The following is an 11,846-nucleotide window of genomic DNA, read 5'->3' on the forward strand; positions in this document are numbered from 1 at the left end:
AGTCACATATAAATTTTCATAATTTTTGGAAAACCACATATTTACAATTGTATTAGATAGCTGCTGGTGAATATAGATAGGGTTTAAATTTATCTATCCAAATTGATTTTTATTTTTATTTTTATAGATGTTAAAATATCGAGGAGAATAGTTTAAAATTTTCTGTGAAATAATTTGAGAATACTTTTTTGGCTTATGAAACAATTTGAAACGATATGAAACAAATTTTGTGAAACAATTTGAGGAAATTTTCCTCAAATTGTTTCACAAAAATTGTTTCATAAGCCAAAAAAATTCCTCAAATTGTTCCGACTGGAAGCCAATCGGCCTGTGGTGGGCTGACTAGGCCCAGTCAGCCTGCAGCAGACCGATGGTGTATTATTTTTGAAAATAAAAATATAGGCGTAATATTTATAAAAATTAATTTAAAAATGTATTATTTAAAAAAAATTAGCCAACTTCAATTCGTCCTTTTTTTCTTTAATTTTTTATTAAAATTAACACAAATTCGAAGTGCCGCTGGAGCACCTCCCCCAAATCTGCTGAAGCCCAAACGCGCGCGCCAACGCCCGCCGCCGCGACAGGCCAGGAGCCCCGCCCCTCCCCGCGATGCCGCTCAAGCCGCACGGCGGCGGCGCCGGCAGCGGCGCCTTCGAGTACTGCGAGCTGTGCCGCCGCAACCACGACCAGGGCAGGCGCCACCGCTACTTCCCCGCCCACCGCGCCGCCCTCGCCGCCGCGCTCTCCGGCTTCCGCGCCAAGCTCGCCGACCTCCGCCGCGCGCTCCTCCGCCCCTCCGCGCCTGCCCCCCGCTCCCGCCTCTGGTGCCCCTTCTGCTCCGCCGACCTCGTCGACCTCGACAGCCGCTTCGCTTGGTAGCCTCCGCCTACTTCTCCTACCCGTCCCTGCACACCTAGGGTTCTGATTCAGATGCGCTGTTTCTAGTTACAGTAGTTCCAACTTTGGATGGTCCAATAGAACACGAGATCGAGCACTGGTAGCGCATCGGGATCAGGGGTTGTTGGAAGCATAGTAGAGTTTTTAGAGATACTGTAGACATCTAGACTTCGTGTGAATGATAGAAGCCCTGTTGTACTCTGTTTTTGCAGTAGCAATGCGATTTACCATCTCGCGAGCGAGGAGCACCTGAAGGGCGTCAAGGATTTCCTGCGGAAGCATGGGGGCGGGATGGATCAGGTCGATTCGTTTAGGATTTCAGAGGCTGAGCTTGCCAAGGTGCAGTGCTATATGTTTTGTGCCTGTATTTCCTCCTGTTAGAATGGCATGATGTGCTTATTTTCACAGCTGTAGTTATATCAAATGGTCTGTTTGGTATTTAGATATGGTATTGGCAGTGAAGCAGGTTAATATGTGCTCTGGAAATAAGATGATGCTGACATATTTCTGCACTGCTGATCTGTTATGTTTTTGTAATTTCAGTGGGAGAAGGGCTGTGAGTCCTCCAGTACAGAAGCACAGGCATTGGCCAATGGCATGATTGGACCATCTTTGAGGCCGTTGAAAGATATCCAAAATGAATCTACCTCTAAAATTTTGGATAGTTTTGCTGAAACTGACATCCCATCTTTTCGTAATACTGCATCTTGTGTTGTTATGCCTTTACAAAGTCCTACCAATGGGGCCTATTACCCCACTAGTACAGCGTGTTATGGATCTTCCACCTCTGGAAGTGTTGCTTATTCTGCTCCATTTGGTACTTCTGGACTGCCCGTCAAACCCTGTGTCACAACACATGGACATCAGGGTATGCCGAGTACAAACGTGTTTCATAGTGCTGATGCACGAATGAAAGGTGAGCACTAGTGTTGAAATTCTCATTAATCTTTCACTTAATTTTTTGCTCTGGACTTTGCTAATTGTACTATTCTACAGCTTTGTTGGTACGTTGCTGATTTCCCTCCCTTTACAGGTGCTCAATCTACTTCCCTCGGAAATGGACCAAATCCACCAGCTTCTTCTTTTGTATATGTAAGTATGTAATATGTGCACACACCCATGTGCATGTGAAAAGGTAGACATTTGTCCTTTTGAAAAGATCGCAAGCAGCCTTGTGTATTTTGTTCGTTATTTAGCAGTCATTCTGTAAATAAGATCCACTAAGAAGTTTGAAGTGCTGATGAGTGGCAACGATAAATGGGAGTGTATTCCATTTATGCAAAGAGAAGCTACGGTTAGTTAGTGTTGTTTGAGCTAGTATCACAATGTTTAGGTATCTTGAATCTGAATAGTGGAAGGCTAAACGAGGGGAAGTTGTCATACAGACTCAGGAAGTTAAACCATATGACATGTTGACATCTTTAGGAATGTGATTTTTTGGTTGCAGTCATGCTTGTAGATTTTAGTTTGCAGATATATTTCCTTGAACCAGTTCCTGATCTACATCTGGTTAGTTATATAAACGTGTAATTTATCTTCTTACTATGGTATTGGAGTACTCCAGACATGTTAGATGTGCTATTAAATTTATGTCCTGATCTGTCTCCCGCCTCTACTCATGGCCTTCCACTGTTCCCCGGTGTCTTAAAACATGTCTTTACCTCCCCCAGTAACATAATTGCAATTCTTTCTCATATGTAAGCAGAACTTGCACATTATTAATTTCAAACAAATGTAGCAATTCTCTTTTCTTGTACCAAAAGGGTTTTGTTCTAGTTTATGTTTCTTGTTTCCTAAAAGAAGTAATTATGAACCAATTTTTTATTTTTTTTACAAATGTTCATATGTAATGATTTGTTGTTTATATAATCACTTTTTTGTGGTGCATGTTGGCATCTCTTTTTTTACAATTCTGCCCTTGCAGGTCCAACAGGGCCACTCTGGAGGGAAATTCAATCAGGGTATTTGACACTGCACTTTCTGTAGTGTATATTTTCCTTGCACTATTCTGAATGTGAAAATGCTGCAGCCTGAGCAAACAAAGATATATCTAGTTAATTCTTTCTCAGTCCATGCATGAAATTTTATGTGATATCATTGTGTTATGAAGGCCTGAAAGCAAATGTGCATACTGGCGCTCCTCCTCCATGGTTAGAAGCTAGTGAGCATGATCCAAAGAATGTGTCACTCGCCAGCTATGCTCTTCCATCTTCTCTGAAAGGAAAATCAAGAAAACTTAACCCAAAGCGTGTTGGAGCTGCATGGGCAGAGAGAAGAAGAGCTGAAATGGAAATGGAAAAGCGAGGTGAAGTTGTTCCAGAAACGCCTGATGCTAGTTGGCTCCCTAATTTTGGTGGTGTCTGGCAATCTGGTTCGCGAAAGGAATCGAGGAAAGAGTTTGAGAAAAATCATAAGCTTAAAGAGGAGAATAATCCTGAGTTACTCCCTGAGATAAAACCATATATCAGCAAAAGGATGGTAAATGTGTTCTCTCACTTTCTCCTCAGTCTTTCCTACATGTTTACTTTGGTATTCAGGATTTCCGTGTTCAAGCAAGTAATCTCTGACCTTTTTTCTGTTCTTCAGTCCATGGTCTTCTTACACCATTAAGATTAGAACATTGATTTCCTTCTGACTTGGCTCAAGTATTGAATAAATAAACTTAATTATCCTAACTGCTTTGTTATTCTTTTGATTTCTCTTGATTCCTGATATAAATTCATCCATGAGACCTTGTGTTGTTTATAGAGGCTTACAAGTGCGGTAAAAGTTAAGATGAACTATTGCACCTCTGTGCAGTCGTAAAGCAGTTTAGAGTGTTATATGTGGTTGTATGGTAGAAGGAAACATGGAGTGCATTGAGAGATTAATAGCAGTCCTAAGAAATCTGCTGTAGAGAGTTCTTGTGCTATTTGTATTTTGTACTGTTATAGAATTTGTGCAAGTATGCCCTAGATGATATTTATGCATTTTTTCTCTTTATTCTTTGTATATCCGGGTTATGCTTTCGGACGGCTATCTCTTATGCTTGTGTTTACTATTGCAGCGTGCAGGCTCTAATAAAGATGGACAACCGGACAGCACCGTAGAATAGTGAGGAGATGTGCATTGTCCTGCCGGATGCTTTATGGTACGAATCTAACTAAATTCAGTAAATGGTAATTTGGAGCTTTTGACTCGTATATCCAGGAACAAGAAATCATGTTTAATTACTGAACAAGACTCCCCTTGTTCCGTTATCGCTTGATAGTGGAACCAGTCCAATTCTGGATCGTATGGATATTTTTTTACTGAACAGCACCAAGTTATGATTGAAAACTAGATTCCGTAACTCTCCTGTCTTCACATAACGCAGTATGTACTCTCTAAATTTCTAATAAGAATGTGTTGTGTCAAAAAAAAAGACAAAAATGAATAAATGCTGTAGTTGCTGCTTTCCAGGAACAGAAATCAGAGGTGCTACAAGAACGTCTGCACATGTGCAACTAAATGTGGCATTGGGTACTCGTAGATGGTCCTGCTATCTCTTTTCCAAATGCAATAGACCCACCCAACAACTGTTTCTTGCTTTCCGTCCATCGCTATGCGGTTTGGCGTCTGCAGATTGTGGTCACGGTAGGTTTTCTGTAGAAGTTCTGCAAAACGGTCCAGTGGGCAGCTTTTGTTTCTGTACAGGAACGCTCTGGATCGTGTCGTGGTTGAAGGAAAGGCAATCTCTTGGGCGCATGATTGAAGAGATCTTTTTTTGTTTGTAGTTTGACAGTGTGTGGAGTGCCAATCAACCCAAGTGAAGAAAAGTTGGGACACTTTCCAAGAAGAGTTACCTGTCTTGTGAAAATCTTTTCAGAATGTTGTTGGTGCCTTGGTCGTTGTGGGGGGTGATTGATCGAGCGTGGATTTGCTCCTGATCATATGACATGGATAATTGATTGTCCTAGCTAATAATTAAGGTTGACTTATAGGCTACATTTGTCCCGTCCAACCTAGCTTGTCGATTTGGTAGCTTGGCAGCACAATTGGAGCAAAACCCAGAGCGTAGTCCCTGAGCTTGTTTGTCTGATGGCATGTAAAGAAACCACGGCATTTTTACTAATGTTGCCTGCTGAAAGGCTGCCGCTTGGCATCTATTTTCTGATGGAATGATCTTTGTTTTGAAGTTGTTTGAAGGCCAAGAATCGCTTGCGCCTGCTGTAAGTTGCCCTCTCGTTGGTGATGTTGTTTTTCTTAGGTTACCCTAACGTGGGAGAATCAATCAAGAGCAATTATAGCGCCTGGTACTATGAAGCATTGTTTGTTACCGAGTGCATCAGTCAGGTCGCGTAAATTCGCCTTAAAGGCGCTGTGATTTCGAGCAAGAGTAGCGGTGGTTGTGGGCAGGGCACGGCAATTGTTTGTCTGATTGCATGTTTTGTTTTAGGCGCCAAGTTGCAAATTCATTCCCTCCCACCTAGGACGCGCTACAGGGAACGCATTCAGTAGCAGCAGGCGAGGTAACCAGGAGATCTCCTCCTCTTAACAATAAAGCAATTATTGCAAACGATGTACTACGTACAGTAGTGAAAACATCCATTACCACCATATCCACCACGAGACTAAATTTCGTGTTTTGACCCTTTTCCGAAACCTATTCGAAATCTGACCCTAAATTGAAATTTTTTCGAGATCTGATCCTTTTGCTATCGCCAGGAACCATGGCGGTGGGGTATAACAGCCTACCGCCAAGGACCCTGGCAGTAGGGTTGCATGCCCTACCGTCAAAACCCGCCTGAGTATTGAACACAGTGCGTGTTCGTGCCTATCGCAAAGCACCTTAACGATAGGGTTGTGCAGGCTACCGCCAGCCCGTTTGGCGGTAGAGATGTTTCCTACCGTCAAAGTCCCTGGCGATAGGCTGATAGACCCTACCGCCATGGACTCTGGCGGTAGCAAAAGGGTCAGATCTCGATTTTTTTTCAACTTAGGTCAGATTTCGAATAGGTTTCGGAAAAAGGTTAAAACACTAAATTTTGCCCCACCACGATGCACAGGCGCAGACCAGACGTGCACCCGTACGGTACGGTCTTCTGCATCAAAAGTATTTGGAGGAGCGGATAGAGTCTCTGTCGATCGATGTGAACGCCGTCGCCGGCCCGCCCGCCACCACCTTACGTGTGGATATCGGCAAGATCCATCCGAGTGCGAGCGTGCAGGTCTGGAGCCGCCCGGCCTCGCTATCGCTACAGTGAACGCATTACACTCTCTCCCTCCCTTCTCCTACAAGGCACTGTGGACGAAGGAGAAATTAAGCCATTGGAGCCGGCCAGATTGCAGTACTTCTCTACTCCCGGCATGGCGGCATCGACCCATCCCTCTCTACCGCTAGGTTAGGGCTTGCAGCCCTAGTTAGGGCTAGCAGCCCTAGTTAGGGCTAGCCTTGCGATCCGTCTCTCTCCTCGTCTCAGCATCAGCATTCAGCACCACCACCAGTGTCCGTTAACCCGATCGACGAGCACAATACACATTGCCGTGTGTCTCCTGCGCGCGCGATGCACAATACACATCTCCTGCTGCCGTGTGTCATTAACCCGACCTTTTTTTTTGCGAAAGGTACGTCCTTCCTTGACACTACATGTGCTCTTAAGTAGAGCATCCTGATCCTAGGTGGATGGACGAATGGATCTAGCTATAGATTTGCTAACTTGACGACATATATACCTACCAAGCAAGAAAGAAAGGGCGAAGTAACTTTTTTTGGTTCGGCGATCGAGCACACGCCTAGTCCTTTGCAAGGACTTGTACTGTTGGACAGTACATACATATATATGGCGCAGCAAAGGCATGGCGCCCACGGCTTATAGACACCAACCCTGAGACGATACATATGTAGAATTGTAGACTTCCATTTCTTGCAAGTTTTAGCTGATGATGATGATGATTGGGCCGTCATTTCCCCCGTGTCATGTCAGATTTGATGCGCCGCCGATTAGTAGTAGCCAGCACCTTCCTTGCCGGATCCGCAGGTAACAGCCCCAACAACACCTCGTAGGATTGGAAATGTTCTCGGAGTTGAGATTTTTGATTGATTCAGAGTTAAAACGCTGATAACGAAGGCTGACATTTAGGTTAATTATTATCCCGTCTGATTTAGCTCTTCGATCTGCTAGCTTTGCGTCGCAGTTGGAGCAAGCCGAGAGCGTAGTCCCCGAGCTTGTTTTGTCCCATGACATGTAGAGAAACCACACCCTTTTTACCAATGCTGCTGTTCGAACTTGAGAGGCTACACCTGCGCTGCTCTAGGCTGGCCTCTAGTTGATGCTATTTCATGATGGTAACCCAAACGTGAGTGAATTAGGAACATTTATTAGAGCACCTGGTACTTATGGACCGTTGTCAGGTTGCGTAAATTTTGCTTTCAAGCACCGCGATCTCATGGAAGAGTACTGGTGGCTGTGGGCACGGCGGCAGTTGTTTGTCTGGGTCTGGGTCTGATGCGTAACCTAGGGACGTACGTGTTACAGGAAACACATTTAGTCGCACGAAACACGTATCTCCTGAGAGAAAACAGTTATTGCAAGCGACGTGAGAAGAAACATCCATTACCACCATGTCCACAATGCAGAGGCGTAGCTAGCAGCGAACCAACCTGTGGTTAGAGCCCATCAGGGTTCAAGTCCTGATGCTCGCATTATTTTTGAATTTTCGGTAATGCGTTTTTAGTGGGAGGAGACGTTTCCGTCGATGACGAGACACCTACGGTGACTTTGTAAATCTCAAGATAATATGCCGGTTCAGTCTTTCGAAGATGCTCATAGGGATAGAGTGTATGCGTTCATAGAAGTCAGTATATGTGCGTATGTATGAGTTTTTGCGTCTATACTGTGTTAAGAAAAGAGACGCAACTAGCAGACCAGACTTGCAGCCGTGCGGTACAACCTTCTTCACCGAAATCAACGACTCCTGCGCCTACTTGGAACGACACGAGTTTTGCTAGAACCCGTCGGTGCAAATAAATGTGACATTAGGGCACCCAGAAGCATGGATGGTCCTGCTGTTGATTTCCTCCAAATGCAACAGAACCAATACTCTAGCTTTCCGTCCGTCGCTATGCTGTCTGGCGTCTACGGATTGTGGTAACAGTTTCTGTGCAACACTCTGGTCGTGTCGCGGTTGATCTCTTGGGCGCATGATTGAAGAGATCATCTGTAGTTTGACAGCATGTGCAATGCCAATCAACCCGAGTGAACAAAAGGTGGAACACTTTTCAAGAAGAGTTAGTTGTCTTCTTGTGATGATAAAATCTTTTCAAAGTGTGGTTGGTGCCTTGTTGGTCGTGGGATTTGCTCCTGATCAGAGGACATAGGGGGCCTGGGACATGGATAATTGATGGTCCTAGCTGATAATTAGGGTTGACTTATACTAGGCAGGTCGGCCAACGACGAGACCAAGAAATATTTTGGAGCCAAGAGAGTCTTTGTGGATCCATCTGAACGCCGTCCGTCCGTCGTCGGCTCGCCAGCCACCAGTCTGCCCGGCCTCGCTATCGCTACAGTGAACCCATTGCATACCCTCTCTACATACTACCATACGTCCATACCGCTAGGGTTTGTAGTGCTAGCTTAGGGCTCTAGTCTTGTGATCCGTCTCTCTCTCTCTCTCGCCGTCTCATCATCATCAGCAACACCAGTGTCCATCCAATGACTCGAAGAGCACATTCATGCATACACGGCAAGTCGTCAGCCGTGTGTCTCGTGTGCGACCCAACCACTGACCATTGATGAGTCCTCGTCTCAGAGCATCTATAGCCGCATTTGGCAAATCCGATCCCTCAAACTCCACAGTTCACGCCTTAAATAATCCATCTGACAACCTGACACCTCAATTAGCATATCTCAAATCCATACAGAGGCGGACAACTTCACTTCCCCAGGTTCCGGAGGCAGAAGTTATGGAGACGGAGCTGGAGAGCGCCGAGGCGGAACTGGAGAAGGTGAAGCTTCAGTTCTCGGGGATCATGCTCGGACATCGAAACGGGGGGCGGCGATCATTTAGTTTAGGTTTAGAGTAGGGTTTAGTCTGGTTTATATGAAAAATATAATAAATTTCGTCTGGTTTGAATTATATAAAACCCGTCGTGTTTTCACGAGTTTCATTCGATTAGTTCAAACAATGATTGAAATGTATGTGGCTAGTGTTGGATAGCCGCCTCCGGCATTAGTGTCTATGGATTGGTCCTCCTGCCGACGAATGCCAAAGCAAACTTATGGATCAACGTTAAAGATGCCCTAATCAGGGAGATCTCTCCTCCTATTAAAAAGCTATTATTATTGCAAGCGATGTACTCGTACGCAGTGAGAAAACGAGCCCATTACAACCATGTCCACCACAACGCACAGGCGCAGAGCAGGAGTCTGGCCGTACGGTACAGTCTTCTTCATCAAAGTTTTGACAACTCCTGCATCTCTGCTGAGAACCCGTCCGTACGATCCATGCGTGATACTACTAGTGCAGTAATAAGTTGCGTGGGTAGAGGGCAGAAGCGCAACGCTCCGACTCCGGCACTGGCCATGGCATTGACACCACCCGCATCGGCACAGTTCATGCATGTGCACCAGACCAGAGTCGTCACTCGTCAGCAAGCCGGCGGCAATCAGAGCAGAGCAGAGCGGACGCGCCTCTCCTTCAGATTTTATTTTTACTGTAATGTATTTCCTTCATCTTAGAGAGTATCATCTGCCTGCAATCGGTTCCACGAGGTTGGTTCCGGGGCCTCCCGACCCGACGGACGGAGGCGGAGCTAGCGCCGAGAGCGAATGATACCCCGTCGCCCTCCTGGCCACTGCTCCGGCGTCACGTCGCGCCGCTCCGCTACAATGAGACGTTGTATCGCTGCCTATCTCTCTCTCTCTCTCTCTCTCTCTCTCTCTCTCTCTCTCTCTCTCTCTCTCTCTCTCTCTCTCTCTCTCTCTCTCTCTCTCTCTCTCTCTCTCTCTCGTTCTAGAAGTTAGAGGAAACCATCGCAGCCAGATTGAGCAATCGATCCGTCCCTCTCTCTGTGTGTTACGACTACGCTGGTACTGTAAGCGCTGGGCACTACCCGTGTCTCTCTCCGTCTCAGCATCAGCAGCAGCACTACCAGGGTCCGTCCAACGACTCGACGACCACATTCATGCATACATTGATACACGGCATGCCGTCAGCCGTGTGTCTCCTGCGCGCGCGCGCCATGCACAGCGGGAAGCACGAGCAGCCGCCGCCGTCCAAAGCCCCACCGCCGGCCATTGATGAGTCCTCGTCTGAGGACGCCATGCTTTTATTTTGCTCACTTCAAGTAGAAAGGGGAAACGAACTTTTAGCCGGCGATCCAGTACATACCTAGTCCTTTCCAAGGACCTCTACTCAGGCTACATATATGGCGCAGCAAAAGCATGGACACCAACCCTGAGACAGTACATGTAGATTTGTGGATTTCCATTTCTTGCAAGTTCTAGCTGACGATCGGATCCGGTGTCATGTCAGATTGACGCGCCGTCGATCCGTTGGTGTCGACATCATCCCACATAGCCAACTCTGGCTCATAATCACGCACCTTATACTCATAAGGTCGGCAATATAATTCAGATTTGTTTAATCTTCCAGACTTTTTTCTTTTTATATATTTAGTTTGATCATCATCGGACTTAATCTTCAAGACTTGAACCGTGTCGATAGTCACAATTTTAAAACTTGGAAGTTGAGATGATGCTCTCAAAGGCATCTGAAAGTCTCGAACAACCCCTCCCGTCCCCGAACAGCCCCGCGTTGCTCGCCTCGCCGCTGCCGAGCCACGCTCGCATGGATCAAATGGTTTGAAATGCTTGGGCGCCGCCAAAGGCTAAATTTCTTGCTTGATTGGCTATCCAAGTTAGAATTTAAACGGCGGATAGACTATCAAAACAGGGGTGACCAAATTGTGGGATTTGCACTCTTTGCAAGAGAGAGCATAAAAGTGGATCACATCTCTTTTTCAAATGCCGCTACACCATTAGGCTATGAGACTTGGTCATCGCGAAACTCGGCCTTCACCACATGGATACTTCTACATAGCAGCTTGAGGATTTGGTAGAGGAGTGATGGACAAATAGAACCGGCGCCGGAGTCCCCAATAGAAAGGCTATGGCCTCTCTTACCATGCTCGTGTCATGGACCATTTGGAACGAGAGGAATGCCTGTGTTTTCCGGCATAAGAGCGCTCTGCCATCAATCTTGCTAAACAACATCGCTTGCGAGGCAAACCTTTGGGTCACTGCCGGAGCAAAAAAATCAGGGCCTATTATTTTGTGTGAGTAATCATTCATGCTTTGTAAGAGTGACTTTTGTAACAAATTCTCTTCTTGTCTTAATAAAAGATAAGGCAATTTTTTTGCCTCCGTTTCAGAAAAATATATACTTCTACTTGGGATTATTCTGTACTTGGTGCCTGACGATCCCAGGTGGGGTGGATGGATCTAGCCAAGCTAACTTGGCGACCTACCGAACAAGCAAGAGAGGACAGCATGCTTTTATTTTGCTTACTTCAAGTAGAAAGGGGAAACGAACTTTTAGCCGGCGATCCAGTACATACCTAGTCCTTTCCAAGGACCTCTACTGCTTAGACATGTTACATATGGCGCAGCAAAAGCATGGACACCAACCCTGAGACAGTACATGTTGATTCGTGGATTTTCATTTCTTGCAAGTTTTAGCTGGCGATCGGATCCGGTGTCATGCCATATTGACGCGCCGTCGATCCGTTGGCGTCGACATCATCACACTAGGGCAACTCAGCCCCATAATCAAGCACCTTATACTCGTAAGATCGGAAATATAATTCAGATTTGTTTAATCTTCAAGACTTGAACCGTGTGGATAGTCATAGTCCGAGTACAGATTTCTGATCCAGGTGAGAACAAACTTACCGGATCCCCTCGGTTCGTCCTAGAGCGACACCTGCC

At 45.8% G+C, this 11,846-nt stretch overlaps 1 protein-coding gene across 7 annotated transcripts; it reads left to right on the forward strand.

Annotated features, from left to right (window-relative positions):
• Window positions 1-527: 527 nt before the first annotated feature.
• Window positions 528-5,053, forward strand: LOC125509933 (coiled coil protein). 7 transcript variants are annotated; one of them, XR_007284346.2, is made up of 9 exons: window positions 528-875; window positions 1,110-1,236; window positions 1,441-1,813; window positions 1,931-1,989; window positions 2,822-2,858; window positions 3,008-3,375; window positions 3,944-4,251; window positions 4,339-4,512; window positions 4,653-5,022. XR_007284346.2 is itself a non-coding variant. In XM_048674999.1 (8 exons), exons 1-7 carry the CDS (start codon window positions 610-612, stop codon window positions 3,989-3,991), a joined length of 1,278 nt encoding a protein of 425 aa, XP_048530956.1. In that variant the 5' UTR covers window positions 528-609; the 3' UTR covers window positions 3,992-4,027; window positions 4,325-5,053. The 7 variants fall into 7 exon arrangements, 4 of the variants coding, with proteins under 4 accessions (XP_048530956.1, XP_048530955.1, XP_048530957.1 ...); XR_007284347.2 differs by having other exon boundaries at window positions 3,944-4,027; window positions 4,148-4,251; window positions 4,339-5,022; XR_007284345.2 differs by having other exon boundaries at window positions 4,339-5,022.
• Window positions 5,054-11,846: the final 6,793 nt, after the last annotated feature.

Source organism: Triticum urartu, chromosome 5A (genome assembly GCF_056163025.1).
Source record: "Triticum urartu cultivar PI428250 chromosome 5A, HENAU_Tu73, whole genome shotgun sequence".
Classification (NCBI taxonomy): Eukaryota; Viridiplantae; Streptophyta; class Magnoliopsida; order Poales; family Poaceae; genus Triticum; species Triticum urartu.

Excerpts from the sequence above, each read along its gene's own strand:
- LOC125509933 (XM_048674999.1), top strand. The coding sequence starts at position 610 with ATGCCGCTCAAGCCGCACGGCGGCGGCGCCGGCAGCGGCGCCTTCGAG. Across the intron at positions 2,859-3,007 it reads TGGAGGGAAATTCAATCAGG|GCCTGAAAGCAAATGTGCAT; the intron begins GTATTTGACACT and ends TGTGTTATGAAG. Across the intron at positions 3,376-3,943 it reads CATATATCAGCAAAAGGATG|CGTGCAGGCTCTAATAAAGA; the intron begins GTAAATGTGTTC and ends TTACTATTGCAG.